This window comes from Callorhinus ursinus, unplaced genomic scaffold (assembly GCF_003265705.2).
Source record: "Callorhinus ursinus isolate GAN/ISIS: 27379988/994484 unplaced genomic scaffold, GSC_fseal_2.0 scaffold51, whole genome shotgun sequence".
In the NCBI taxonomy this organism is placed as follows: domain Eukaryota; kingdom Metazoa; phylum Chordata; class Mammalia; order Carnivora; family Otariidae; genus Callorhinus; species Callorhinus ursinus.
Window position 1 is genome coordinate 538,473 of NW_027397113.1, and position 26,033 is coordinate 564,505.

The window sequence follows — 26,033 nt, forward strand, 5'->3', positions numbered from 1 at the left end:
GAGGAGGGAGGAGGAAGGAAGGAGGAGAGGGAGGGAGGAACCCATGTCCTGGACACCGAGGCCCTTGCAGGCCCCTGGGCGGGCAGGAGGGAGCAGGAGAACGCAGGGGCTGCCCGCCCCTGAGCACAGCCAGAGGCCCCTGTGCCCGAACTAAGACCGGGCGCTGGTGGGGGTGGCCCGCTCTTTCCCAGCACCTGGTGGGGCCGGTTCTTGGTGCCGGCGCCACCCACAGCCCCTGTCCGTGTGTCCGCCTGTGTCTGCAGGCATCTCTCCATTCCACTGGTCATCTATTCTCCTGGGTCTCGCCCTTCACGAGGAGGCCCCTGGGTGGGGAGAACCCGGCCCCAGCCTGTGCCGGGCTGCAGATGCGCCCGGAAGGGGTGCTGTGTCAGCCCAGCCAGGGACACATGGCCCGGGGCAGCGGGGCTCCCACAAAGCCGGTGCAGGAGGGAGGAGGTGATGCAGACACATCAGCCCTCTGGACACCGAGGCTGTGTGGCCGGCTGCCCGATGAGCTGCCCAGAGCTCTAGGAGACGAGGTGGGAGACCCAGTCTGAGGGTCCCTAGCATGCAGGTGGCAGGCCGAGCTCTGGGTGGGGATAATGTCCCCAGGGCAGCATATAGGCTGGGGATCCTAGTCTGGGGTGACCCTCTGAAACTGCCCACAAAAGAGTCCTGGGGCCTGTGAAGTGCATTTCTCAGGGGCGGGGTCCGTAAGATTCCCGGCTTCTGCAAGTGGGGAGGTCAACAGCTCCAACGCCCCGACCAACAGAGAGAAGGGCACTGTGGGGGTGCTGGTGATGGAAAGACGTTCCCCCCAGAGAACTCCCATCTCCAATATTGGGGTCCCAGGGGGATAAGTCAGGGGACTGCACAGGGTCTGAAGACGGGGTGGGGGTGCTTCCCTGCCAGGCTCACCCTACCTCGGGGTGCCCCACCAGCTGTCTCTGCTGGGAACCTGCAGGGAGCCCCCTGGCCAGGGCAGCGGGCAGCCCCAGAGCCACGCTGCGCCCGCCTGGACCCTCCTGAAGAGGGGAAGTTTCTTCTCCCAGGGCCCATCCTCGGAAGCAGCCCCACTGGGCGGGGGCTTCCATCAACTGGGGACTCCCTCCCTCCCTGGGGGAGGGGACGTGGCTCTGCCATCGACGTGCCCTCGTGAGCCAGGACCGGAATGGGGAGAGAGTTCCCAAAAGGGCCAGAAGGGGTGGGAAGAGTGTGCCCCCCGCAGGCCACGGTGGGTCTCCCCCTCGGGGGGCAGCAGCCCGCGGGGACGGCCCAGGACTGCAGGTGGCCTGCAGGTGGCCCGCTGGGCTGCACACCGTGACCTGTGCCTCCTCTGTCCTAGGGCTTCCTGTGCTTTGCCCTGGTGTTCGGCGCCCTGGTGCAGGTGGCCTTCTGGAGATTCCACAACCCCACCCAGGTGAGCGCCTGGCCCCACCCCCATCACACCGCGGAGGGGTACCTGAACCGGGAAAGTCGCCCCTCCACCGGGAGAGACCATTCTGGGGGGACATCCTCTGCCTGAAGGGGGGCACAGGGCCCTGAGGGCCTGGCCTCTCTGGGGCTGGGGCAGGAGCTCCCAGGGAAGCAGGGGCAGGTGCGGGCTTCTGATCCCCTCACCCCCAAGCCCCTCAGCCCTGCCCTCTGCCGGGCCCTGAGAGGGGCCGGGAGTTGGAAAGGGTATGAAGAGCAGGGAGGGGGGGTCCCGGCTGACCTGAGGGACTGCTTAGAGGGGTCAGTGCTCTGGAAACTGCCCAAAAGGGACTGTGCTCCCGAGTGGGCCCTGCCAGCGTCCAGGCCCCAGGAGGACATCCTCCCTTCAGTCCTGGAGCAGGGGCGGCCCAGCGGGAGGGGGGCTGCTGGCTATTGTCCTGGCCCCACCCCCATTGTGGGCTCTTCCCAGGGCTTCTGTGTTGGTGGTGACTGGGGTGGTGATGCCCACGGTCATGGTGGGGATGGACCCCCCCACCCCGCAGGAGGTGATGCCTGCCTTCCTTCCTTCCTTCATCTGTCCATCCATCCATCTACTCCGCTGATGGTTTCTGGGTGCTGGCTGGCTCAGCTGAGTGTCGATGGATGTGAGAGGGCCCTTGTCCCATTTTGGGGGGTTGGGGGAAGCACCAGCTCTGGGCTAACTCAGTCACGAGGGCCACGGCCCCCAGAGCACGTATGTGAGTGGGGCTCGAAGCCTGCAGGCCTGGGCGCTGACCCAGGGGAGCAGGGCAGGGCCACAGCTTGGGAGGAGCCTCTGGGGCACAGGAGCCAGGACAGCCTGGCCCTCCAGAAATTCTGTCTGGATTCAGGGCCCTGAGATGAAGCCGAGAGCCAGCCTGGGGGTTGGGGCTGGCCAGTGCATGTGTGGGGCCGGCCCCCTCCCGGACCAGGGCTGGGGGTCAAGGCCAGGCCCCCTGTCTGGGCAGAGCAAGTGGGGACTCAAGAGGCTCGGAGAGAGGGGCCCCGGCAGGATGGCAAGTAGGGGCCAGCTGCTAGCCCAGCTGCTTCCTGGCAGAGGCCAAAGGGACAAGGGACGGGCCTTCCTGCAGCCCCCAGCCGTGGACAAGATCCCGTGAGAGCCCAGACCCAGGCAAGCCCCCCGGGGCGGCTGGGAAGCCAGGGGGCCAGCAGGAGGGGCCGCAGAGAGGGGCAGGGGAGCTGTCTTGCATAGGCCCTGTCTGCCCTGAGTTTCTGTGATCCCCAGCAGCCCCTCCTCTCAATGGGCCTCAGTTTCTCCATGCGTTCCACAAGGACCAGCCCAGGGACACCGAGGCCAGTCTGCCTGAAACGTACTCGGCTTCTGGCAAAACACTGTGTGAGCAGCACAGGACAGGCGTGATTTCTTGCCTGTGTGTCTCAGTCCCCAGTGGCTCCAGCCTCTCTGTCCTCCCCCCACCCCCCACCCCCGATGGTCATGCGGGAGCAGAGCCTCACAGGCGGCAGCTGGCTCAGGACCCTGGGCCGGGTTCGTACTGTGTGCTTTTAGCTGTGTGATTACCCTCTCTGGTCCTGGCTTCCCGTGCCCCAGAAGTGGGCTCCGCTTCTCCCACTCCATGCTCCTTGGGGTCCATGAGTCTGGGTTACCAGGTCGAGCGTGGCGGCCATGCCCTTGTCTTGCAGAGGAGGTACTCAGCCCCGGGGGGTGGGGAGTCAGGTCACGCTGGCAGAACCAGGCAGGAGGACCCAGGAGAATCCAGCCCACCATCCAGGGCCCTGAGTCAATGCCTCTTCTCCCTTCCCTGCCCAAGGATCTCCCCCAGACTGCCCACTGCCACCCTGGCATCATTTGGGGTCACCTCCCCCCCGTGACATTTCCTCTGGCTGCGAGGCTCTTGGAGGGGGTTGGTGCCCCTGCAAGTTGAGCGGGGCCCTTGGTGGGGCTGGCCAGCAGGCTTGCCCAAGGAGAGCCGGGCGGGCAGGCATTTCAGGCTCATCTTTCCTTCCACTGGTCCGGCCCCTTGCTGGTCTGGGTCACAGCGTGGGTGGGCCTGCTCAGGACAGCTGCCAGGGTGCCCTGGGGCCCCCTGCGGCTCTCCGGGGATGGTTACAGCCCGTCCTCTCTTCTCTGACACGCTGTGTTTATAGCTGGAGCCCCGGATGCTGGGCTCTGCAGGGGAGGGGCTGTGCAGGGGCCGCAGGCCACGGGCCAGATGGGGATCCTGCTCTGAGAAGGGGAGGGGATGGAAGCCGGACAGCTCCCAGCTGGGCCTCTTCTGTCCCAACCCCCCACCACCATCCCCCATGAAACCTCTTGATCTGGTCCAGGCTCTGCCTGGCCCTCGGGGGTCGGTTCTCGGGGTTTTGCCTGACCCCTGATGGGGGCTGGGCCTCCTCCCAGGCCTGAGGCCTGGGGGGCCCCATCCGCCTCCCAGTGCCGTGTGTGTGCGTGTCCAGGCCCCTGCGGGCACAGAAGTGGCCTGGTCACGGGAGCTCTGCCTCAGCCTGGGCTCAGCCTCCCCGCCTGGTACCCTTGGGCAACCAGCTGCCTTCCCGGCCTCAGTTTCCACCCCGGTGGAGGGGGGACGCAGAGACCCGCGAGGGGCTGCCACGCAGCAGGAACGGGGCCAGTGAAGGGCTCGGTGGGACTATTGCAGAGGTGTCTGGGCTTGCATGAGGGGTGCCTTCCATCCTGGGCCTCCCCCGGGAACCTGAGCCTCGGGACCCTCCCAGCACAGATACGTCCCAGCCCCAGGCTCCTTCGTTCTCCAGGGTCCAGCTGACAACCCCCCAAGATATCCTGAAATACATGGTGCCGACAGCGGCCTGGGGCAACCCTACAGACAGGAAGCCAGAGAATGCAGTTAGAAGGGACCAGCCACGTTCTTCCGTGGCCTCAAAGCAGGCCACGGTCCCGGGGCGGGGGGGCAGTGAGAGGGTGCCCCTGCCCCTCACGGGGTTTTCTAGCTGCCACTCTCCACCCTTGTTGCTCCAAATCCATCCTGGGGGGCACCCCTGGAGGTCTGAAGTCAGGCTTAAGGAGGGGGGACCCTGGCAGGGGGCTCAGAGGTGGCAGGGCCTAGTGGCCTCTGAGACCACCTGGTCCACCCCAGTTTTCTCCTGGGGAAACACGGACTCAGGCTCCTAGAGCACCCTCTCAATTCAGTAATGGGGGACAGATGCCCAGGCCTTTGGGAAGAGTCCAGCCTGGCCCCCACCACCAGGCCCGGGAGTCTAGGGTGAGGGAGGTGGCTTGGCAGGATCTGCATCTTTGCCTGCAGCCAGGGGCTCATGTCCCCTGCTTCTGGGGTGGTAGGGACAGACTCCAGGGCAGCACACTGTTCCTAGGCCAAGGTTACAATAGAGAGAGCTGGCCTCGGGGCACCCGGCTACTCCCGGGGCCCTAGTGGGGGGATGGAACCAGGAGGGTGGTCTGAGCTTGCCTCCTTGTCTCAGCCACTTGCCCACTGACCCCAGGCCCACTCTACTGGGCCCCCAGCCTCCCTGGGCCCCCTCCTGTGAGGACACAGAGGCTTCGTGGTCTTGAGGCAACAGGCAGAAAGAGGGCCACTGGCCAGGCCCCGCAGCCGTGGTGGCCAGCCTGACGCCTGCCCTCCAGCCCAGGGCACTGCCCACCTCCCAGCGGGTTGGCTAGAAGCCAGCTGACCCAATTCGGGATGGCTTGCAGTGCATGTCTCCACGGGAGGGCCAGATAGTGCCAGAAGTGGGGGTGGGGTTGGGATGAAAGTCCCTCTGGTTCCTGTCGAGGCAGCCTCTGTGGCCCACCTACCCCAGGCCCCCAGGCTGCCGGACGGATGGCCACCCTTTCCGGGAGCGCATGAGTGGCCGGAGCAGGCAAGGGCATCAGTTTACCCGAGCCCTGGAGGGCAGCCCTGAGCAGCCACCGCTGTGTCCCAGCTGTAAGCTCGGCACAGCACAGGGTGGGAAAAGGGGCAGGGTGTGAGTGCTCGGGGTCTCTGGGAGGGCACAGGAGGCTTCAGAGGGCAAGGGAGGAGCAAAGAAGCCTGGCCTGTGCCAGGAGACTGCTGAGTCCAGAGCAGTCGAGGAAGCCTTCCTGGAGGAGGTGAGATTCTGGTTTGTCTTTGGGGGACTAACGTGGCAAGGGTGGGCATTTAGGTTTGCGGGGAGTGGCGTGAGCAAAGGCAGAAGGAGGTGCTTAGGAGGGTAGAAGCAGTGGGGTCTGGGTGACGCTGGGGTGCGCAATGAAGGCAGCACCTGGCCGGGCCCCTGGCCAATACCTTCTTTCCCCATTATCTGCCTTGTCTGCCCAGAGCTGGCCCTGGACGCCCATGGTTTCTTTGGTCAAAGGCCTTGCCTGGAGCCTAGCTGCCCGGGGTTTTGGAACCCACCAGGTGGTTCTAGGGAGAGACCTAGACCATCAGCGGGGAGCTGAGCTCCTGGCGGGAGGCTTCTCCCAGCCTCCTCTGCCCAGGCCTGGCTGTCGGCTTTCCCTGTCCCACCACCCAGATGGACAGACACAGGGTGGGCCCTTCCCTCGGCCAGGCCCTCCACACCCCGAAAGACCAGCGCTGGAGGCAGGCCACAGGGCTTGGGTCTCTGGCGCGTCGTGCAGGAAGCTGGCCCCAGCGCGGGACGGGGACGGTAGTGGTCATTCTTGTTGGGAGGGGGCCCCATGGTGGCAGTCTGGGGACCAGCCCCCCAGGAGACCCAGGTTCTGCCCTCAGGGGGCTCTGCCCAATGAAAGGAGGAGGGAAGCTGTTAGGACGGCACACTCAGGCCAGGCCCCCCACTGGGGAGCCGCGTCTCTCAGGAGGGGGCTTCACCAGCACGGAGGTCTTCCCATCATGCTCTTGGTGCAGGTGGAGGATGCTTTGCTGGACGCCTACGACCTGGTGTATGACCGGGCGGTGAAGAACTTGTCCGGAACCCCGCGGCAGCAGCTGGTGGCCATTCAGGACACGGTGAGCATGTCGGGCGGGGGGGTGGCCTCCCCCTCGCCAGGCTGGCTCCGGAACATTCAGCCTCCCCAGTTGGACTGCAACCCAGAAAATGGGTATAGGAGTGGCCTGCCCCCAGAATCAGCCGGCCCCCGCCCAGCTGCTGAGCTGGGGGTCCCGGGACACAGGCCACCGACACCCTCTCGGTAGTGGGGAGGGCGGGACCAAGACCTCTTGTCTTCTCCCTCTGGCCTGGCTGGGGCTGGCTACCTAATTTGGGGGCCAAAGCAACATGGAAAGGTTTCTTGTCCAAAACTGATTAAGAACTTCAGGCTGGTGACAGCACAGCATGAAGCAAGGCCCCAGTGGCCACCGGGTCTCAGCTCGGGAGGCGGGCGCCAGCAGGTGCACCATCCGCGGGGCGGGCGGTGGCTGTGCTGACAGCTTGTGGTGGACAGTTAAGAGCCCTCTTTTTATGGGGAAGCCGCGGGGCCGGGAGGGCCGGGCTGCCCGGTGCCTGCCACCCTCCGCACGCGGCCCGTGGCCCTGGCCTCTTGGGGCAGCTCTGCTGGGTGCCCCTCGCCGGTGGCCTCCTTGTGCTGCCCCCCACCTGCCCCGCCTTGCAGACACATCCCTCCATACGTTCTTGCAGTTCCTGTGCTGTGGCAAGAGCTCTCCTTTCAGCCTCCTGGGGGACGTGGAGGCCGGTCTGTGTCGGGGAGAGCAGGCAGCCAGACAGGTGAGGAGGGGAGGCCCGGACCTGCCCCCCCCCCCCCCCCCCCCCCCCCCCCCCCCCCCCCCCCCCCCCCCACTGCAGGACTCCTGGAGGCCGCAGTGAGGGCTGGACTCGGCCCCTTGCTCCCTTCACTCTTTCATCCCCTCCGAGGTCACGCCTGCCCTCGGAAGCCTCCAGAAGCGCACAGGGAGGAGGAAGACAGACATTGGTCTGGAGGGGGCTCCTTGGGAAGGAGCCAGAAGGACATTCCACGGAAGGGACAGGGAGGGTCAGTGGCACGCAGAGCCAGGAAGTCCCTTCTTCCCCATGGCCCAGAGAGGGGCCTGGCACCTCCTCCAGCTTCCCCACCAGCCCTCCCTGACGGCAGCCGCCCTCCCGGCTCCCCTCCCCCGCTGTCCGGGAAACAAACCCACCCCTATCTCTGGGCGAGAGGCTCCCGGCTGCCTTCCAAGGAGCAGACAGGAGGATGCAAATGGCTCCTGGCCCAGAAGGGAAGGGTGGGGGCAGCAGAGGGCCCAGCATGCCTGGGAGGGGGCTGAGAGCGCGTGCCTCTCAGGGAGAGGCCTCCGGTGCCCGTCAGCAAAGTGGGCTGAGGGACGGCTCTGTGGCCTTCCAGAACGGAGGGGTCCCCACCGTAAAGGCCACAGAGCGTGGGTGTGGATGCTAGAGCTGCCCTGGGGAGGGCATGGGAGTGGCTGGGGTGGTGTCCTGGAGGGTGGTCAGGCCCCCAGGCTGCCTACCGGGAGGACGTGTGGCCACACGGGGAGCAGGGGCTGATCAGGGGCCGCTTTCCCACGGGGCACCCAGGCCAGGCTGCAGGGTTGTGGCCCCGGGTTCCTGGGACCGTTTCCGGCTGCCCCTGGAGGCCAGAGGTCCCAACCTCCAGGCCAGCCAGTCAGTCCTGTGGCCCAGGTCTGAGCAGGGGCGGGACTCCAGCCAGGACAGAGGCCTGGGTGGCAGTACGGAGGCTGGAGGGTCCAGCCCCTATCCAGCAACAGGTGGACAGGTGGATGCACAGACAGACGCCAAGCTAGCCTCCTGTCCCTCCCCATCCCAGCCTTCAGAAGAGCATCCCGAACGTCTCACCGGGCCTCCCCAAAATGCCAGCGTCTTCCCCCAAACCAAATGCCACCATCTGAGTGGTTCAGAGATGGGACGGTCACCTCCCTTTTCCTCCAGAGAGAGCCTCTGTGGATGCCCTGCCCTGGGGAGGCACTGGGGTCAGGGATAGAGCAGGAGGCTGGGGCAGCCCAGGACCCCAGCCCCTCCACCAGCTATTTCTCTGCCCTCCCCTCGCCCTGGGCCAGGGAGTGAGGGAGACTCGGCCTGCCCAGGGGAGCCAGACCCGTGACCCAGCCCAGGCAGGTCAGCGGGCGCTAAGAAAGGCACGTGCAGGACCCTGGGGCAGCGACCTTCCGTCCCCATGGAGGCCCACTCCATCCTGCTGCTTTCCGCCTGTTTGTGATGCCTTCCCCCAGAGCTCTGGGGCGGTAGGTCGCACGGCCCCAGCCCCCACTGACCTCCCATTGCCCTAGCACTCGGCCCAGGCGGGCGCTAGAGACCCTCACCCCGGGCAGGGAGGGGACAGCCAGGGCGGGTGCCACGCGAGCTGCCCTCTGCTCAGGACTGCCTGGTGGGGATCAGGAGCTTCCTGAGGACGCACAGAAACATCGCCTCCACCCTGACCGGCATCGGCCTCGCCGCCATGGTACTTTGCCCTCCCTCAGCACCCCTTCCCCAGCTGCCGCCCCTCCACCCGCGGATCCCCCACCCCAATGGAACAGCAGGGGCCTCGGGGAGCAGCAGGGCTCCCCGTGTGTACTGGGAGCCAGAGAGGAGGCTGCTGACCGCAGGGAGGCAGCCTGGCAGGGGACAGTACCTCACCGCCTTCCCAAGACAGTTGGGAGCCCTGCAGAGCCCAGTGCCTCTAGGGCGGCCGTGCGCCCCTCCCCGGGAGCCACAGGCGCTGATGCTGACGCCTCCGCCCTCCCAGGTGTACGCGATGCTGCTCAGCTCCTTTCTCTGGTTCGCCATTCGCTCTGGTGGCAGCTTGGACCGCAAGGGCAAATACACCCTGAGCCGGAGGTAGGCCCCAACCTGCCCCCCGCCCCGCGCACCCCATCCCCCAAGGGGCAGAGGCCAGCAGCAGGCGGAGGCAGCCGGGTGCTCAGGCTGGCTCCCTGGCCACTGGAGGGGAGCCGCTGGAGCGTTGCACGCACTCCTACAGCCCCACAGGGACCCCCCCCTTCACGCCACTCCCCACCAAGACCTGACCTCACAAGTGCGCCCCAGGAAGGACCCAGACCCAGACGCCCAACCCCTGTGCCCTGGCTTTCTGGGCCCTTTCCTGCCCAGGCATCCTGCCCGGCCCCCGTGCATTCTAGAACATTCTCACAGTCCCCTCTGCTTCCCAGAGTGCCCGGCTGCCAGCCCCAGGAGCCCAGCTTCTTCAGACGCTCCCAGGGGAGCCCCAAGCTTTAGCCCACAACTGAAGCAGATGTTCTCCACGGCCGCCTGGGTGCAAGTGGACCCTCGGGGGGCCCTCGGCTGCTCCAGGACGACTGACACGTTTGAACCGCCTGTCCCACCACCTGTGTGCTCACAGAGGCTCAGCCGGCTCAACCGCGAGCCTTACAAGGACGATGTGAGGTGTTTTCTGCTACGTGGCGGAGGGACGGGGGAGGAGGAGGCCAGGCTGTTGGCGGAACACGGGTCCGTGCAGCGGTGGGACCGAGGGCCCCTCCCTGATGGCCGTCAGTGAGGACGGTCCTCTGCTCCCTAAGACCACATCCTTTGCATGAGAAGCCTTCGCCTCCAAGGCAGCGAGGGCCTGTCCATCCTTCCGACCGCCCCTTCCCTCCGGCGGGCGAGTACTCTGCTTTCAAGGGTCCCTGTGGCTGCAAGAGGTCCACTGGGAACCTCCGTCTCTCGGACAGCAAATCTCACACTTCCAAGGACACTGTGCTCACAGGTGCAGGGCCCGAGGCAGGACCTGCGGTGTGAGTGCTGGAGGACACTAGAAATCCAGTAGCCAGGCGCTCCCCCTGGACACCCAAACCCCCTCTCTGATACGTGCTCCTACTGTCCCTGAGGCTGTGCACCCTCTGCTAAAAATCCCAAGCCCCCAGCAGGACCAACAAAGGGGGGGTCCCCCCAAAACCGAAGGACCGTTCTGGCACAGGCAGCCAAAAACGTGACGACGTGACAAATACCCACCCCAGCCCTCCCCTTGTGTTTCCAATCACACGCGTGCGCGCACACGCACACCTCCGAGAGCAAGCACATTCCCGCCTAACAAGGCGCCAAAAGTAGAGCACGGGGGCAGCAGCAGACCTTGTCCCCCCGACGAGGAGGCCCCGAGTCTCGTGGGTCCTGCGGTGCGGGACAGTCGGTCTCTGGCCATGCGCACCCCCACCCCAGTCCTGTTCTGCTCAGCTTGCCTTCTACAGCTCGCAAAATATATTTTAATGATACCAAGCAGCAAAGCTGGCGTCCTCTGCACAACAACGGTGGAACCAAAGGAAAGAAAAGGGGATTTGGTGAAATTCTGTGAACCAGCAACTCGGCGGGGTGGGAGTCTCCAGATGGTTACTAAGAAATCGGAGGGAGAAAACACACATGGGTGGGACGGGACAGAGGCCCTCATACAGCACCATCGAGGCTGGGCGGGCCGAAGGGACAGACGTCCTGCTGCTGACCCGCCGGGACGCCGGGGACGCCCGTGTGGAGGAAGATGAGCAGCGGGAACGAAGGTCGCCGGGAGGAAGCAGACCCGGAGGCCCCTGGGGCGACAATCAGCCGCCTGATCCAGATAAAGGTTGACGGAGGACTGGGGTCTGGGCTCCACCCTCACTGGGGTGCAGAAGAGAAGCCCCCCCCCCCGACTCCCTGATGTGTGCACGGTGGTAGCAAACCCACGGCCAAGCCTGACCCGCCGCCACCGGACCTGGAGAGGGCCACGTGCACAGGCGGGCCGGGTTTTGGGGGCTGGAGTGCGGGACAGGCCTCATGAAAGCTGTCTCCTCTTTTCCTGGACCGTGTTCTGGGGATGGACGTCTGCCTGGGGGTGTCCCCCACCCGGTGCCAGCAAACAGTGGGCACGCAGCCCCACTGCCTGAGCAGCGTCCACGGGGCCTGAGGCCGCAAGGGGTAGATGCAGGCGCCTTCTCTGGCCACAGCCCCATGTGGACCCTCGGCCAGGGTTTGCAGCAAGAGCCTATGGGCACCTCCCAGCGACGGCCGTGGGGACTGCGAGCGGGAGAAGCTCCATTTGAGGGGCGTTATTACCTTGTTACCCGATGCTAATTGATGGTGGAAAAGCGCTCTCAGGGGGATGGCGGGGATGGCGGTGGCTTATACGGCCCCCGTGCCGTCCAGGAGGTGCCAGGAGGCGGTGCCGCAGGGAGCCTCTCCTCCCCGGGGCAGGAAGGGCCGGATTCTACCTGAACAGGTCTCGCCCAGCGACCAAGAGCTTCTGGGTCGCCGGCGGCAGTTCCCAGGTGAACAGACAAGGCTCTGTTTGGAAGGCCCCGGTGGTGCAGATGGAGGGAGCCGGCAGCCAATCAGCTCTACGGGCCACCCTGCTCACTGCTCTCCCAGCCGCGAGGGAAGATTTGAACCGTTGGGAGAAGCCCGGCGTTTGGTTTCTGAGGACTCGTGGGCAGTGGCCAGTGGCCCGGTCGTATGGTCCAGGGGGCAGGTGATGGGACCGGGCCTGCTGAAGGGTGCCAGTGCGTGGCACGGCCCGTGGGAATGACCGTGGGAACTGCAGCAGTGCGCGAAAGGACACCTCAGTGCCCGTCGCAGGGGTTCCTTCCAGGTTTGGAAGGTGATGCATCCGCGGGCGGATATCCCCGAGGGCTCCCCGGAGGAGGCGTGGTCGTGGGGGTGGCAGTGCAGAGGTGGACAGAGCCCAGACACATTCCTGGGGCGCCCGCAGAGGCACCGGACGCCAAGAAGCGCGGCTCCGGCTGCCTCCGGAGAGAGGCGGGCTCCGAGGGCCTGCTGGGAAGCCCCGGGCACAGCTGGCTGGTGACACTGACACTGCCTCCGAGGCCCCAGGGCCACAAACGGGTCCCGGCAGGAGGGACACGGACTCTGGGCTGTGCTGACTGGCAGTGGACACAGGTGCTCAGGGTGCTTCTGGAGCAGGGCACAGCACCCCGATCTGGGGGGCGGACTGTCGTTTCTTCAGCTCAGGCGACTCAGTCCACAGCCCCCGGCGTCCGAGAGCCCTCCCCTCTGAGGACTCGTGTGATGGCGAAGGAACGGGCAGCGAAAGCAGCGGCTGTGCAAAGCACGAGGGCCTTCACGCACGTGGGCTCACACTCAGCGCCACCGGGACTCATGGAGAGCCCCCCTGCCCCCGTCATACAGCGTGTGTTCCTGACGGGTCTGGGGAAGGGGCGCTGTGGGGACACGGGCATGGTGACGGTACTCCTCTGCCTCCGCCCAGGTGCACCTGCCCACGAGAGCAGGGCTGCAGCCCCGGGGCCAGAGCCGGGCGCTCCCCAAGCCAGAAACGGTAGCGAGGTCCTTTTTAAACCTAGCACCGGAGTTCCTGACGAGGCGGCTGAGCCCTCACCCCATCTGGCAGAGCGGGGTTCGTAGTGAGAGCAGCTCCGTTGTCTGGTAGTCGGATGGGGGTGGACGGAGGGGAGGCGCTCCTGGGGCAGGGAGTCTTGGCGGCCAGGCCTGGGGGCCCTCCCAAAGACCACAAACGGAGAGACAGGACAGTAGTAGCTGAGGGCCTGGGGACAAATTATGAATACATAACAGCGAATGTGCAGATCACGTCAAGAAAGCGGGAGACGGCGCTGCCTCTTGGCCCCACGGCACCGGGAGCCCTCAAGGACCGGCTGTGTACGGCCGGGTGCGCTCCCACCTTCAGAGCCTGCAGACCTGGGCTGGGTGGCCCGGGAGAGGTCCTCACAGGGCACGACCACAACAGACAGGACCTAGTCTACTACTCTGCCTGTAGCCCGTGACCTTTATGATCATGTTCCTATAAAGGATCTGGTCAAAGACCAAGGGGTGGCCGGTGACATGATTAAAAATGAATATTTGGTCTTTGTTCCCGTTCGGGGCACAGAGTTCCTACAACTCTTGTCATCTCTGAAGTAGTGACAGTGTCTCGGGTGTGTGCCTGGGATGACTGGTGGCTTCGGGACCGAGGCCCGTCTCCAGAGAGGTCAGGCGTGCAGACAGCCCCGGGGAGGGGGGAGGACGGGAGAAGGAGTCACTCGCCCAGGTAATCACCATGCCCACCCAGGGGAACCGCCAGGCAGGCTCCGAGCCGCTGGGAACTGGTCGGTGAACAGGTGCGGGTGCCGGGAGGGGGGCACCCAGAGAGCACGTGGACGCCCCGCGGCCCTTCCCCGGCACCTCGCTGCCCGCAGGTCCTCCGTGGGGCTGTTCCTGAGTGGTATCCTTTCTAATAAACAGGTAATGGCAAGGGAAACCCTTTCCTGTGCTCTGTGTGCGGCTCTGGGACATCGTGGACCCCGAGCAGGGATCACGGGAACCCCCCAATTTCCAGAACACAGCCTGGACTTGCAATTGGCGCCTCCAGTGGGGGCCGCCCTGGGGGGCTGAGCCCTTCACCTGTGGGGTCTGATGCCGGCTCCGGGCCAGCCGAGTCAGAGTTGGCTCGCAGGACCCCGGCTGGTGTCGAGACACTCAGGGAATCTGTTGTCACTTTTGGAAAGCAGGCCACAGGGGCCACCCGAACGCACCCACGTCCATCCTCAGACCGGTCGGAACCTGCCCACTGGATACTAGAGTCCTACACCCACTTCCCCTCCTGCTGAACCTGTCTTGTCCCTTCTTACCTCCTAACATTTTTCATTGCTTTTGTGTTTCGTGATCCAGCTTGCCAGACTGCTGGTTTTATTTGCCTCCTTGGGGAAGCTTCTGGCTGGGGACCCTCCCCACCGCACCCCTCCCGCCACCCTTCCCTGCACTCTGCCCTCCACTGTCGCCACCGGGTGGGTCCTGCGGTGCTTCTTTCAGCTTCTGTGGCTGGTGGCTCTGGTCCCGGACCTCAGTCCCAGGTGAGGGCCAAGACCCCACGCCTCTTCCCCACAGCCCCTCTCTCTCTGCTGCAGCCCGCGAGGTCTGAAGGTCACTTTTTCAACATCGTTCGCTTCTAGGTATTTTAAATTTTCCACTGTAATTTCTTCTTGGGCCCTTTGGTTGTTTAGAGTAAATGTTTTAGGTTCTCTTGCTCTCGAGCGTGGCCTGTGTGATGCCGAGTCCTCCGCCCTAGTGGACACAGTCTCGTCGTGGGCATGGGGGGCTGGGCTCTGGGGCATGCCGGTGGAGGACAGCCCGTGCCAGGCCCCATGTTCTCTGTCCGCAGAGTGCCCCGGCCAGCCTGGCCCAGCTCTCTTCAGGCCGCGGCCAGTCTTGGCCACATGACAGTAAGCACCCCCTCCCTCCTGGGGTCAGCGGAGGACTCTCACCGCACTGCAGGCTTTGACCCACTCCTGAGCTCCAGAGACAGGCCCAGGTGCCAGAAGGAGAAGCCCACGCCCCTCGCCACATCCCTGCCTGCTGTCCCTTATCGGGCCCCACTGCTGCCCTTCCAGCGCCCCGGCTCGGGCGGTCACTGGCCTCCCAGGCCTTCCTTGTGACCCCTCCCAGAACAGCCCCTTTGGACTCCCCAGGAAGGGTTGCTGCAAATTCTCCAGAGGCTGCAGCCAGACCTTCTCAGAGGCTCTGCTCGGCATCTGTCCCCCAGGAGCCTTCGTGTGGCAGCCAGCAGCCCTGCCACCACTCCGACCCAGGGCTGTGAGGATCCAAACTCAAAAAATGCCAAAGGAGTAGCTGGGAGACTCTGAGAGGCTGGGCGTCAGCCCAAGAGCAGCTACTGGCTGATTGGAGGCAGAGCCCCGAGATCTGCTAGCTACCGCCTCTGCTCTGGTCTCAGCCCTGGTGCTGCTGGGGTCCCCCTGGGCACCGCGGGGCTGCCGAATGTTGGGGTGTCAGAGCCTCTGGGCTCTGCGGGGGAGGCTCGCCCTCCCCGCCTGCCAGGCCCCCTCAGGTCCCATCCCTGCAGCCCAGCCTGGCGTGCCTTTCACAGCCCCTGCAAGGGTGGGTCCTCAAAACCTTCCATGGAGGGGGGGCAGGCCCTCCCCGAGGTGCACCCTGACCTTGGCCACAGGCAGCCCCTTGCTCTGTTTACCCAGCTGGGCCCTCATCTGCCCACCAGACAAAAATAGCCTGGAGCCCCGCGTGGGGCAGTGGCAGCGGCCGGTGAGGGAGGGCGACGGCCGGCCGGGCAGCACCAGGGACGGGGAAGGTGGGGCAGGAGCCGGGGTGGGGGGCGCTGCGGTCCCGGCCCAGCCTGTGGGCGAGCTCCTCAGCCCCGCTGTTGTTTAAACGAACGTGTGGGCTGCTACTTTCCAAACAAGATTTCCAAAAACTTTTATTTTGGACAGAATGAGTATTTCCATTGCTTAGGACAAGGCAAACCCATGTCCCCCAGTCCGTTATTTCAGTTGCTTGCGCTTCCCATGAGTGTTAGACTTGGCTGAGTGTCCTTAGCATGTCTGCCCGCGTGCTTCTGGAAGCATCCACGGCCTTCTCTTGGTAGGAGTTCCACGTTTCCCGATCTCCTCCTTTCCCGCCAGGTATTCCATTTTGCGTTCTTCGTAAAAGCTGGACAGGGATAGCTCTCAGTCAGACAGCCTGCGGTGCGGCTCCTCCCCGGCGTCTGACGCCCAGAATCTCCGCCGCGAGACAAGCTCCAAGCTGCAAGGGAAGCAAGTGAGGAGGCACACGTGGACACATGCACGTGGGCGTGCGCGGGTGCGTACGGGTGTGTGCGTGTGTATGTTGGACGGCAGGACATCCCACGCAGAAGAAACCAAACGTTCAGCTGCCTGAAGGTGAGGGACCCACTGTATCAGAGCCACAAAAGCAGCGTGTGGTGTGTCATCGACGCCACGTGGTTCAGGAGCGGAGGGAGGTCGGACGCCATCGGGCTGGTGTGGCCACGAGCGTGTGGTACAAGGGAGACGGGACAAGGTGATGTGCCCAGTCCGCTGTCTCTCCCTGGCCAGGGGCACATGGGCAGGAGTGGCCCCTCCAGAGCCCCCGCCCCGTCCCCCGGCACTCCCTTCCCCTTGCACGGTGACCCTGGAGGCCTCATGTCCCTTCGAGGGCAGCTCAGGACAGAGGAAGACTGCCTAGCCCCCGCCAGACTGTGCCACGAGTGGCTTAGCAGAGCCAGGGGAATGTTGGGGTTTATTTGCTCTCGTGTCTGTCTGCCACATGGATGGCAGCCGCCAGGGGCTCTGCCAGACAGCCCTTACCCATCTTCGGATCTTTGCCTCGCCTGCCCCAACTCAGGCGTGGCACTCTGCCTTCACCTCAAAAAGCTTTTAGGGGCGCCTAGGTGGCTCAGTCGTTAAGCGTCTGCCTTCGGCTCAGGTCACGATCCCAGGGTCCTGGGATCGAGCCCTGCGTCGGGCTCCCTGCTCGGTGGGGAGCCTGCTTCTCCCTCTCTCTCTACTGTTCCCTCTGCTTGTGCTCTCTTGCTCTCTCTGTCAAATAAATAAATAAAATCTTAAAAAAAAAAAAAAAAAGCTTTTAAAATTCCAGCTCTGGAGGCAGCTGGCTTTCCAACCTTGCAAAGTTCTGAATTTCTGGGTGCGTCTCCACGTTTGCTGTCATTTCTGTGCACAAACAGGACCTTCCTCCTTGAGCCCGCCTCTTTCTTGTCCTGCCAAGTTACCTCAAACAGTTCTCGGGGAATCCCGCCAGCATCACACGGATCCCCCCCCCCCGGCCCAGCCTCCGCCGCTGGGGGGTCACTGCAAGCGTCCTGACTGCCAAGCTGATGTCACGTCCGGTTTAGGCTTCGGAGTTATTTGTTACCACAACATAACCTGGTCTATCCTGACGAATACAGAAATAGGGTCCCTGCAGCAGGGAGCTGCCATTAAAAAAACGCTTAAATTAATGAACACCCACCGGACCTCCGCGGGCATGACGGTAAGCTTTGCAGCTCCCATGATTGGGCTCAGCTTGACTGGTCTTGGACGGGCTCATTCCCACGGCGGGGAGCTGGCCACTGTCAGCTTGTCTTGGCAGCCTTGGGGGGGCACTCAGACCCACTCCGCTCCTCTCTTCCTCCAGAAGGCAGGTCTGGGTATGTTGCCCCATGAATGCAAAGGCCGGTCACATGACTGAGTTCCAACCAATGGCAAGCAGGGGAAGTGAGGTAAGCTCCTTGCTTCTTTCAAGGTGACCCTGGAGGACACGTGTTCCCAAAGACAGTTGGAAGGTGACAAAGAGCTGGTCCACCCCCACGAGGCCACAGAGCTCGAGCCCCGGAAGCCCGGGCGAGCAGCAGACTGCCCGCGAGGAGGCGGGTGTGTGCCGCGAGCATGGGGCCACCTGGAAGGACGGGGCGTTCTGAGAGCTTGGCATTTGCAAATCTCAGAAGCAAGGCTGTGGTGAGGCTGACAAGGCCCAAGGGTAGGCCGTAGGCTCACTTGCGGGAGTGGAGGGAGGTCACTGGAGGGAGGCCAGGTGGTGTGGAATGGCTTGTTCCCAGGGGGGACACGGGGGCTGGGTCCGGGAAGCGGAGCACAGGCCGGTCTCCTTGGATGCGGCCCCTTGGCACCGGCTCCCGCGCTGAGGGCAGGCTCCTGGAACAATTCCAAGGGCACAGCATTTCCGTCAGCGTTCTCCGGAGAAGCAGAAGCCATAGCGGAGGTTTGTCGCAAGGGATGGGCTCATGCGGCGACGGAGCCTGAGACGTCCGGAGATCTGCAGTTGGCAAGCCGGGGGCCCAGGAGAGCCGAGGCTGTGAGTGCTGGTCTACAAGCCAGCAGGCTGGAGACCCAGCAAAGACCAACATGTCTGCTTGGGTCTGAGGCAGGAAGAGACTCCTGTGCCTGCTCACATGGGCAGGCAGGAGGAGATCCCCGCACTCAGCCCTTTTGTGCTAGTCAGGCCGTCCACTGATTGGGTAAGGCCCACCCACGCTAGGGAGGACAATGTTCTACTCAATCTATGCATCCTAATGTTAATCTCATCCAGAAACACCCTCACAGACACACCCAGATTAATGTCTGTCCAAATGTCTGGCCCTCCGTGGCCGGTCAGGCGGACACACACAGTTAACCCTCGCACAGAAGCTGGGGGTGTCCGTCGGAGTCCAAGCTCGAGCCTGCTCCCTCATGGGGAAAGAATATTCAGTTGGATACGTGTGTCAGTGTCTGAGCCCTCCCCTGAGATGCAGGGTTTAAACCCCTTGTGAGGCTCCTGGAACACTGCTAAGTCCTTGCTAGACCAGACGGTTCTCCCATCACCTTCTCTGCTAACTCTCCATCTGCCTCCCTCGTGGGCCTCGTGCTGACGCCGGGCCAGATAGCCCCAGCTCAGAGTCCTTAATCACACCCGCAAAGCCTCCTTGGCCGTCAAAGGGGACATTCCCAGGCCCCAGGGACTAGAATCTGGGTATCTCTGAAGGCCACTTTGTAGCCGACATGGCCAGAAACCCCACCAGCTGTCTGTGTTTCATGGGCGGCCCCAGAAGACACCCTACTTGCCAAGGCAAGGAGGAAGATGCTGGTGACCTGCGCCGCTGAGAACCTCGTGGAGGCCAGTCGCTGGAGGCCAGGCCGAGGGCAGGAGGTGCCCCTTCAGAGTTGGACTCTGAGGGCAGCCGGGATGGTGGCGCCTGAGCGAGCAGAGGCCGGTAGCTGACCCTCAGAAGCAAGGATGGGGTGCTATCCCAGGAGCAGCAAGCCCGAGAGCCCGAGGCTCCGTGACCTGCAGAGAGCTCTGACCCAGTCAGGGAGACGCGGCTGTCCTGGGGCAAGACCCACAGGCAGTCAGGAGGGTCCGGCTCCAGCTCCCAACACAAGAGGCCAAGGATGTTTGCTGGGGAGGCTGAGCGTGACCGCCTTGTTACTGGCTGAACTGTGCACCCCAAATTCATATGTGGAAGTCCTGACCCCCAGCACCTCAGAGCCTGCCGGTGTTTGGAGACAGGTTCTTTAGAGGTGATTCAGGTAGAATGAGGTCATCGGGGTCGGGTTATTCCACGTGTGGGTGCCGTCTCCGGGGAAGATGGACCTGTGGAAGGGAGGGCCAGGACTCCCCAGGTCCCGAGGGGCACAGAATCGGGGGGAAAGGGCAGGCTTGCTCTCTGCCCCGTCTCTGCCCGGCTCATGGTCTCCTGTCTCCAGACGTGGACCGGAACATACTCGGTGGGCACTCCCGGTGCCAGGCCTTCAGATCGCCCACCTCGGGACCTGGCAGCCTCCATGACTGCAGGCGCCAACTCCCTCTAATCCATCTCTCTCTGTGTATTAATCCCACTGGTCCTGATTCTCTGCAGAACCCTGGCCAGCACAAAACTCACCTGAGTCGCACACAACTCGCAGTTGCTGGGCCAGCCCTGGGTCTCTGCCCGAGCAGATGGCATGACCTCGGGATGTGGTTCGGGACCAGGCATCTCCTGAATGGGTTCTGTTCCTCCCGTCAAGAAGGTGTCCCGGACATTTCCCCCAGCCCCGGGGAGGAGGCATACGGGCGGACCTATAGGGGCGGCCATGACAGGCAGGGGCCTCGGGAGCACGAGCGTCCGTGTCCAGCCAAGTGAGGCACGGGCGACCGATACACAGAATGGGCTCTGACCTCGACCACTCAGATGCGGCCCCCCTGGGCCCCTGAGCAGAGCAGATTTGGGGATAGGCGAGGAAGGCCCTCCCATCAAGCCTGCCCCCTAGGCCACTGCCGGGCACCCGCTATGACACCATCCCTCTGGAGGCCAGCTGGTCCCTTCAGAGACCTCCACCGGCAAGGGGCAGCCGTGCGTCTTTGGTGGAACTGACACACAGGCCAGGCTGGTCCTCCCCGAGCACGGAAGCTCATCCCACCCCCCTTGATGAGGGTTTACAGGGTGTTGGATCGACCAGCACAGGACCCACCTGCAACTGCCCTGGAACCAGGGACTTGACGTCCAATGTGGCAGGAGGGGCGGCAGTGGGCCTGTGGCCACACAGGTCCGAGCAGAGGCCACACCACTCAGAAGCCGCCAGCCCCACAGAGCACGGGGGCAGCCTGTGGAACGGTGATCGGAGGCCCCAGCTCCTCCCCCGGAACCAATCAGGGCGCCACAGAGGACTTCGGGAAGCACTGTGGCCAGGCCCCTTCAGACTGGCCAGCACCACATGGTGCTGCCTGTGGAAACCTGAGTCTCACCTGAATCTCCTGGGGCAGCCGCAACCTAGTAGCACCCAGCGGGTGTAGACAGCGGACCTTTATTTTCTCGAAGTCTCGAGGCTGGGAGTCCAAGACCCAGGTGTGGGCGAGGGAGAATCTGGTCCGGGCACCTCCCCTTGCTGCCGGCACGTTGCTGGTTATCTTTGGGGTTTCTGGGCTGGTAGAAGCATCACCCTGATTTCTGCCTTCCCCTTCACACTCCTTTCTCCCCATGTCTGTCTGATTTCCCTCGGCCTGCTGCATCCACCAAACAGGACCCCTGGGGCCTGGGCGTCCCCAGCCCCAATCCCGATTGTCCCATCGTGGGCATTCCTGAGCCCAAACAAGCTTCAGAGCTCAGCCAAACCCGCCTTCAGCCAAACTTCCCATTCTCCGTCCACCAGACCTGGACCGCCTTTGTTTCTGCCCCGAATCCCCTATTTTGCAGCCACCAGACAAAGCCAAACCTGCCTTCCGAATCAAGCACACGGGATGCTCCACTCCTGGCTGGCCACCTCCATCTCCCCCAGGCCACAGCTTCTAATCGGAACCCCCCCGAAACTTCCCCATTTCCAGCCTTACAGAGATAGAATCCACATACCATAAAATTCACTCATGTAAAGTGAATATGTAGTTTGGGGCACCTGGCCAGCTCAGTTGGTGGAGCACGCGACTCTGGGTCTCAGGGTCGTGAGTTCAAGCCCCACGGTGGGTATAGACATTACCTAAAAATTTTTTTTAAATCTTTAAAAAGAATTATAAAATAAAGTGTACAGTTCAGTGGTTTTTTCTTTTTGTTTTTTTGTTTTTTGTTTCTTTTAGCACATCCACGGTGTTGTGCAACCATCGTCACCAGTCTAACATCCACTCACCCGCCAGTGGGCCCTCAGATGCTTCCCACTTTCAGCTGCCTAGGTTTCTGTTTCTCTTGGAAGCATCCAAGGGGAACTGCCGGGTCACATGGTGACTCTAAGTTTAGCGTCTGGAGGAACTATCGCTGTCTCTCTCTCCACCAGCCAGCTGGGCCCACTTCTCCACACCCTCACTAACCCACGCTCCCCTCTGTCTCCTCTATGGTGGCCTTTCTGGTGGCCGTCCGGGTGGGCGTGAAGGCATACCTCACCACGGCTCTCCTGGGCATCTCCCTGGGGACCAGTGACGCCGAGCATCTTCCCGTGTGCTTCGTGGCGATCTATGTCTTCGCTGAAAAAATGTTGATTCAGACCCTTTGTCCATTTCTTAAGTTGGGTTATGGGGGGGGGGCATTGTTAAGAGCTCTTCTCATGTCCTAGGTCCTCATCTATTACCAGATCTATGATATGCAAATTTTTTCTCCCACCTTGTGGGTTGTCTTTCCACGTCCTCCATGATCCCCTTGGATGCGCCAAAGTTTTCAATTTTGGCCAGGTCTAACTTGGGTGTTTTCTCTTATTTTGCTTGTGCTTTCAGTGACAGAGGTAAAGAACTATTGTCTAACAGTCAGGTCCTACACTGGGGACTGTGACCCACCTGAGATCATTTTGAGTTGATTTTTGGGCATGGCGAGAGGTGGGGCCCCTTGGCTCCGTGGCGTGTGGACATACACCCAGCTGTCCCAGCACTGCGGGTTGAAAGGACTGTTCTTTCTCTCTTGCTGAATCGTCTCAGGGCCCCCGCTGAAACCAACCGACCAGGAAAGTGGGGTGTGTTGCTGGGCTCTTGAGCGCGCTCCAGGGATCCTGGGTCTGGCTTCACACAGGCACCACGCTGTCCCAACGACCACAACTTTGCGTGAGCCCAGCAACTTTGTACTTCTTCTTTGAGGTTGTTTGGCCCCTCTGAGGCCCGGGCGGTCCCCTGTGAACTCTGGGATGAGCTCGTGAAAAGCCCGCCGGGGTTCTGACAACAATGGCACGGAGGCCAGGGGTGAATTTGGGGAGTTGGGGCACAGTCACAGCACGGAGTCTTCCGATCTGAGAACACTGGATACCTGTCCACTCAGTTAGAACTTCTTCTATTTCTTTCCACTGTGTTTTGTAATTTTCAGCGTGCAACTGTTACACTTCCTCTACTAAACTTATCACTGGGTATGTTGTTCTGTTTGCAGCTGTTAAGGTGGGATCCCCTTCGTGTTTGGGACGGTTCGTTGCTACTGTAAGTCGTTAGCACACTGCTGTGTTTTGTCTTTTAAACTTTCTTTTTTCTTTCTTTTCTTTCTTTTTAACTATAAAGCTGTTCAGCTCTGGGCCGGCCCTCCAGTCTCTGCAGATGCAGGGACGGTGTAGCGCACTCTGCATGAACAGCCTGTTTGTTTTGTTGGGGTAGTCCTCGGCAGCGACCCCCCCACGGGAATGTGTGCTCCGCGGGGAGCCGTGAGCTCAGGCCCCGCCGTTGTGCCTGCCTTTTGGTCCAGCAAGCCTGAAGGAGGCAGAGCCCTTCTGTCTCCCCCAGGCCAGGCCCTGCTCCACGTACCTGGGCGCGTCCTCCCGTGTCACCCACCCGAGAACACTGGGGGCCGCACTGCCACAGATGGGGAAACTGAGGAACCAGCATGAAGTTGCACGGAAGACTCAGAGCCAGACCCAGGGGGGCGGCGAATCCGGGGATCCTGGGTCTGGCTTCACGCCGGGCACCACGCTGTCCCAACAACCACAACTTTGCGTGAGCCCAGCAACTCTGTACTTCTTCTTTGAGGTTGTTTGGCCCCTGTGAGGCCCGGGTGGTCCACCCTATGGCCATCACACCACCAGCCCCACTGGCCCTCAGGGCAACCAGCCCCTCTCAGGACAGGGCTCTCCCCGTCCCAGGCACGGCACAGGCAAGCCGGCCCCCCACCTCTCAAGCGTAGCCCCTCTGGGTGTTTGTCCTTTCTTGGGACGCGCCCCTCTGGTCGCCCACCTGCCCCCATTGCTCCAACCTGGGTCATGTCACCACTGCCTGTCATGTTCAGTGTGGCGTGTCAGGGGGACTGGCCGCAGGGTGCCCAGATGGGACGTTGTTTCCGGGGGCGTCTGGGAGGGCGTCTCTGGACGACCTGAGCTGGAATCGGTGGACTCGGCACAGTAGATGGCCCTCCCCGGTGCGGGTGGGCCTCACCCAGTCCCCTTGAGGCCTGGGTAGACCAGAAGGCAGAGGAGGTAGGACTTCGCCCCCTGCTCCTGCCTCACCCCTCAAGCTGGGACGTCTCATCTCACCTTCTCCAGCCCTCGGACTGGGACTTACACCCCCGGCTCCCTGGTTCCCAGGCCTTCAGGCTCCGCTGAATCACCCCACCAGCCCTCCTGGGTCCCTGGCTTGCAGGTGGCAGACGGTGGGGCATCCCAGGCTTCCTGAGCACCTGCACCAGTCTGTAACCTGAGCCTCCTTCTGTCTCCTCCTGCTGTGTCTCTGGAGGACCCTGAAACACGGCTGGTGGGTCCCCTGTTGTCCTCACAAGGTCAAGCTGGTGGGGGACCACTGGGCAGGGCACTTCGGAAGTGGACCCAGGGCAGAGCCCACCTGTGCCAGGCAGCCAGAGGTGGCCCCACACACCCTCGTGGCCCACTTCCCAGTGAGCCCCAGGTGCCGGTGGTGCTGGCTCCGCTGTGGGGCCGAGGCAGCCCTCTGACACCTGTGTCCTCATTCGACGCAGGAACCAGGCCTGTGCAGAGACCCTCTGATCGCCCCACGCACTCAGATCTAACGCAGTTCCATTCGGGCTTCAGACCTGAGTGCTGGCTCCCGACCCCACAGCCTGCCCCAACGTAAGCACCTAGCTCTCTTCCCCCTTTCTGCTCCCACCCCCTGGCTCCCTTTCTTTTCCTCCAAATGTGTCCCCGCTTTGCCTGGAATGCTCCTCCCCAGCACCTTGCAGGGCTGGCTGGCTCCTTCTCGGTCTTCAGGGCCTGGGTCCACTGTGGACTCCTCCAAGTGCCCAGTGCCAGAAGAGTGCCCCATCTGATACTACCCTTAAATTATCCTGGGAATTCTCTCCCTTCTCAGCATTGACATGATGGTTGTGGGGTGCCATCTGTTCTAAGGTCCTTGAGGGAAGGGGTCCTGGCTGTCCGGCTCCTGGAGCCAGCACCTGGGATAGTGCCTGGCACACAGGCGGGACCTGCTAACCAGCTGATGCTTGCCTGATCTTCAGAACAAGCTGGCCGGACTTGACCTGTTTTGGGGGCTGGTGCACCAAGGGCACAGCATGGGAGGTTCTGCCCCCTACCCTGCTCCCTGAGGGTGGGCTCATGGTCCCCCTCTGCTCCCCTTCCCAAAGGGCCCAGGGAAGGCCTTTCTCTGAGGATTCAGCCCACAGTTTTGGCAGGCAGCTGATGGGACAGCAGGGTGCCCAGGACATGGAGACAAGCATCCCGTCACCCCAGAGACCTCTTCTGCCTGCTTTTCAGCAAACAGGATCCTGGCAGACCCCACGTGAGGACTTAAGCCACTTTTATTACAACGTCCCCTCAGCGTGCACAAACATTACACTATGTACAAACACATGCTTGGAGCTCTTATACAAGCAGGAAGCCAGAACAGATTTTGATTTTATTTTTTATTATATCTTATCTATATCATCATTTTTTTTAAGCAGGCTCCACACCCAACACGGGGCTTGAACTCACGATCCCGAGATCCAGAGTCGCATGCTCTACTGACTGAGAGAGCCGGGCGCCCCCAGAACAGATTTTTAAATTAACCAGCAAGAAAACTACACAAGTAGGAGCACAGGGAGAGGAGAAAGCTGCTCTGGCCACCCTGAAGCAGCTGGCCACCCAGGGCATTCACATGGCAGCGAGGGACAGTGACACATTCAGGTCCCGGTGGGTCGGGGCGCCGGCCACACGTCAAGGGGTCTCGGTCATTTGCGCTAGGGTCACTCACACACAGAACATTTCGACTTCTTCATCCGCGTGTCACCTGGGGAGAAGCACCCCCGACTTGACGGGTCCCCTCCCCCGGTCCTCATCAGTGGGGGTGGGGGGCCGGGGGGGAGGGCAGCCGGGCCTGGCCCCCACACCTTCAGGAACCTGGTCTCACTGCGGGGCTGGCCTCCACGGGGTACTGGCACAACCAGGGTGGGCACAAAGTACACAGTATTTGGAGCTTGTCCTACAGGTGACTCGGGGCTCCCAGACATTTAATACTGGTCTAGAGTCACCCTCTCAAGGACCTTTCCAAATACAGACACCTCTAACAGTGCTCATCAACTCCCCCTTACCGTGGGACAAGGGCTTGGGGGCCTGGAATTGCGTTCCAGGGTCTTCAGGCCAGGCCGGCTGACTGTCGGCCTCATCACCCACTCAGGGTCCCCATCCGGGGAGCACTTTTGGCTACACCATCGCTGGTGTATCACCTCCTCCGGGGAGGCTCCTTGGACTATCCAAAGCACCTAAGGGAGGACGAGAGAAGGGGAGGGTCTTCCCAGGGCGCCCCTGGCCGCAGGCCCGTCCCCCCTCGCCCCCGTACGGGCTCAGGCCCGCCAGTTGGGGGACACCCCGTCTGACCCCCGACCGAGCGCGTGCTCCAGAGGGGGGAGGAGCTGCGCGCTCTGGCGGCCGGCGGCGGGGCCGGGGCGGGGCTGGTGGGCGAGGCTTCGGCGCCCTATAACAGGCGGCGGGGGCGCGCGCGCGACCAGAGAGCGAGCGCGCAGCGGCGGCGGTCAACCGAGCGCGACCCGGCCCGGCCTCCCGCGCCCCACGCCCCGCGCCCCCGAGCCCCCGCGCCCCGCGCCCCGGGCCCACGCCCCGGCCCCGCCGCCCGCC

At 63.0% G+C, this 26,033-nt stretch overlaps 1 protein-coding gene and 1 long non-coding RNA gene across 8 annotated transcripts in view; both read left to right on the plus strand.

Annotated features, from left to right (window-relative positions):
• Positions 1 to 13,546, plus strand: part of TSPAN32 (tetraspanin 32) — an 18,192-nt gene extending 4,646 nt beyond the window's left edge. For 2 of the 7 annotated variants that reach the window (XM_025878487.2, XM_025878486.1), the window contains exons 4-10: positions 264 to 539; positions 1,346 to 1,420; positions 6,273 to 6,374; positions 7,003 to 7,089; positions 8,711 to 8,794; positions 9,080 to 9,171; positions 9,501 to 13,546. In XM_025878487.2, coding sequence (XP_025734272.1) covers positions 264 to 539; positions 1,346 to 1,420; positions 6,273 to 6,374; positions 7,003 to 7,089; positions 8,711 to 8,794; positions 9,080 to 9,171; positions 9,501 to 9,567 — 783 coding nt within the window. In that variant the 3' untranslated portion in view covers positions 9,568 to 13,546. Of the gene's footprint in view, positions 1 to 263; positions 540 to 1,345; positions 1,421 to 6,272; positions 6,375 to 7,002; positions 7,090 to 8,621; positions 8,795 to 9,079; positions 9,172 to 9,500 lie in introns of those variants that run through there. The other 5 variants (XM_025878491.2, XM_025878492.2, XR_003209662.2 and 2 more) reach the window with 4 other exon arrangements.
• Positions 13,547 to 18,163: 4,617 nt separating this feature from the next.
• LOC141370939 (uncharacterized) lies at positions 18,164 to 21,098 on the plus strand. Its single transcript, XR_012375439.1, has 2 exons — positions 18,164 to 20,410; positions 20,759 to 21,098. It is a non-coding gene; the product is annotated as an uncharacterized lncRNA (long non-coding RNA).
• Positions 21,099 to 26,033: the final 4,935 nt, after the last annotated feature.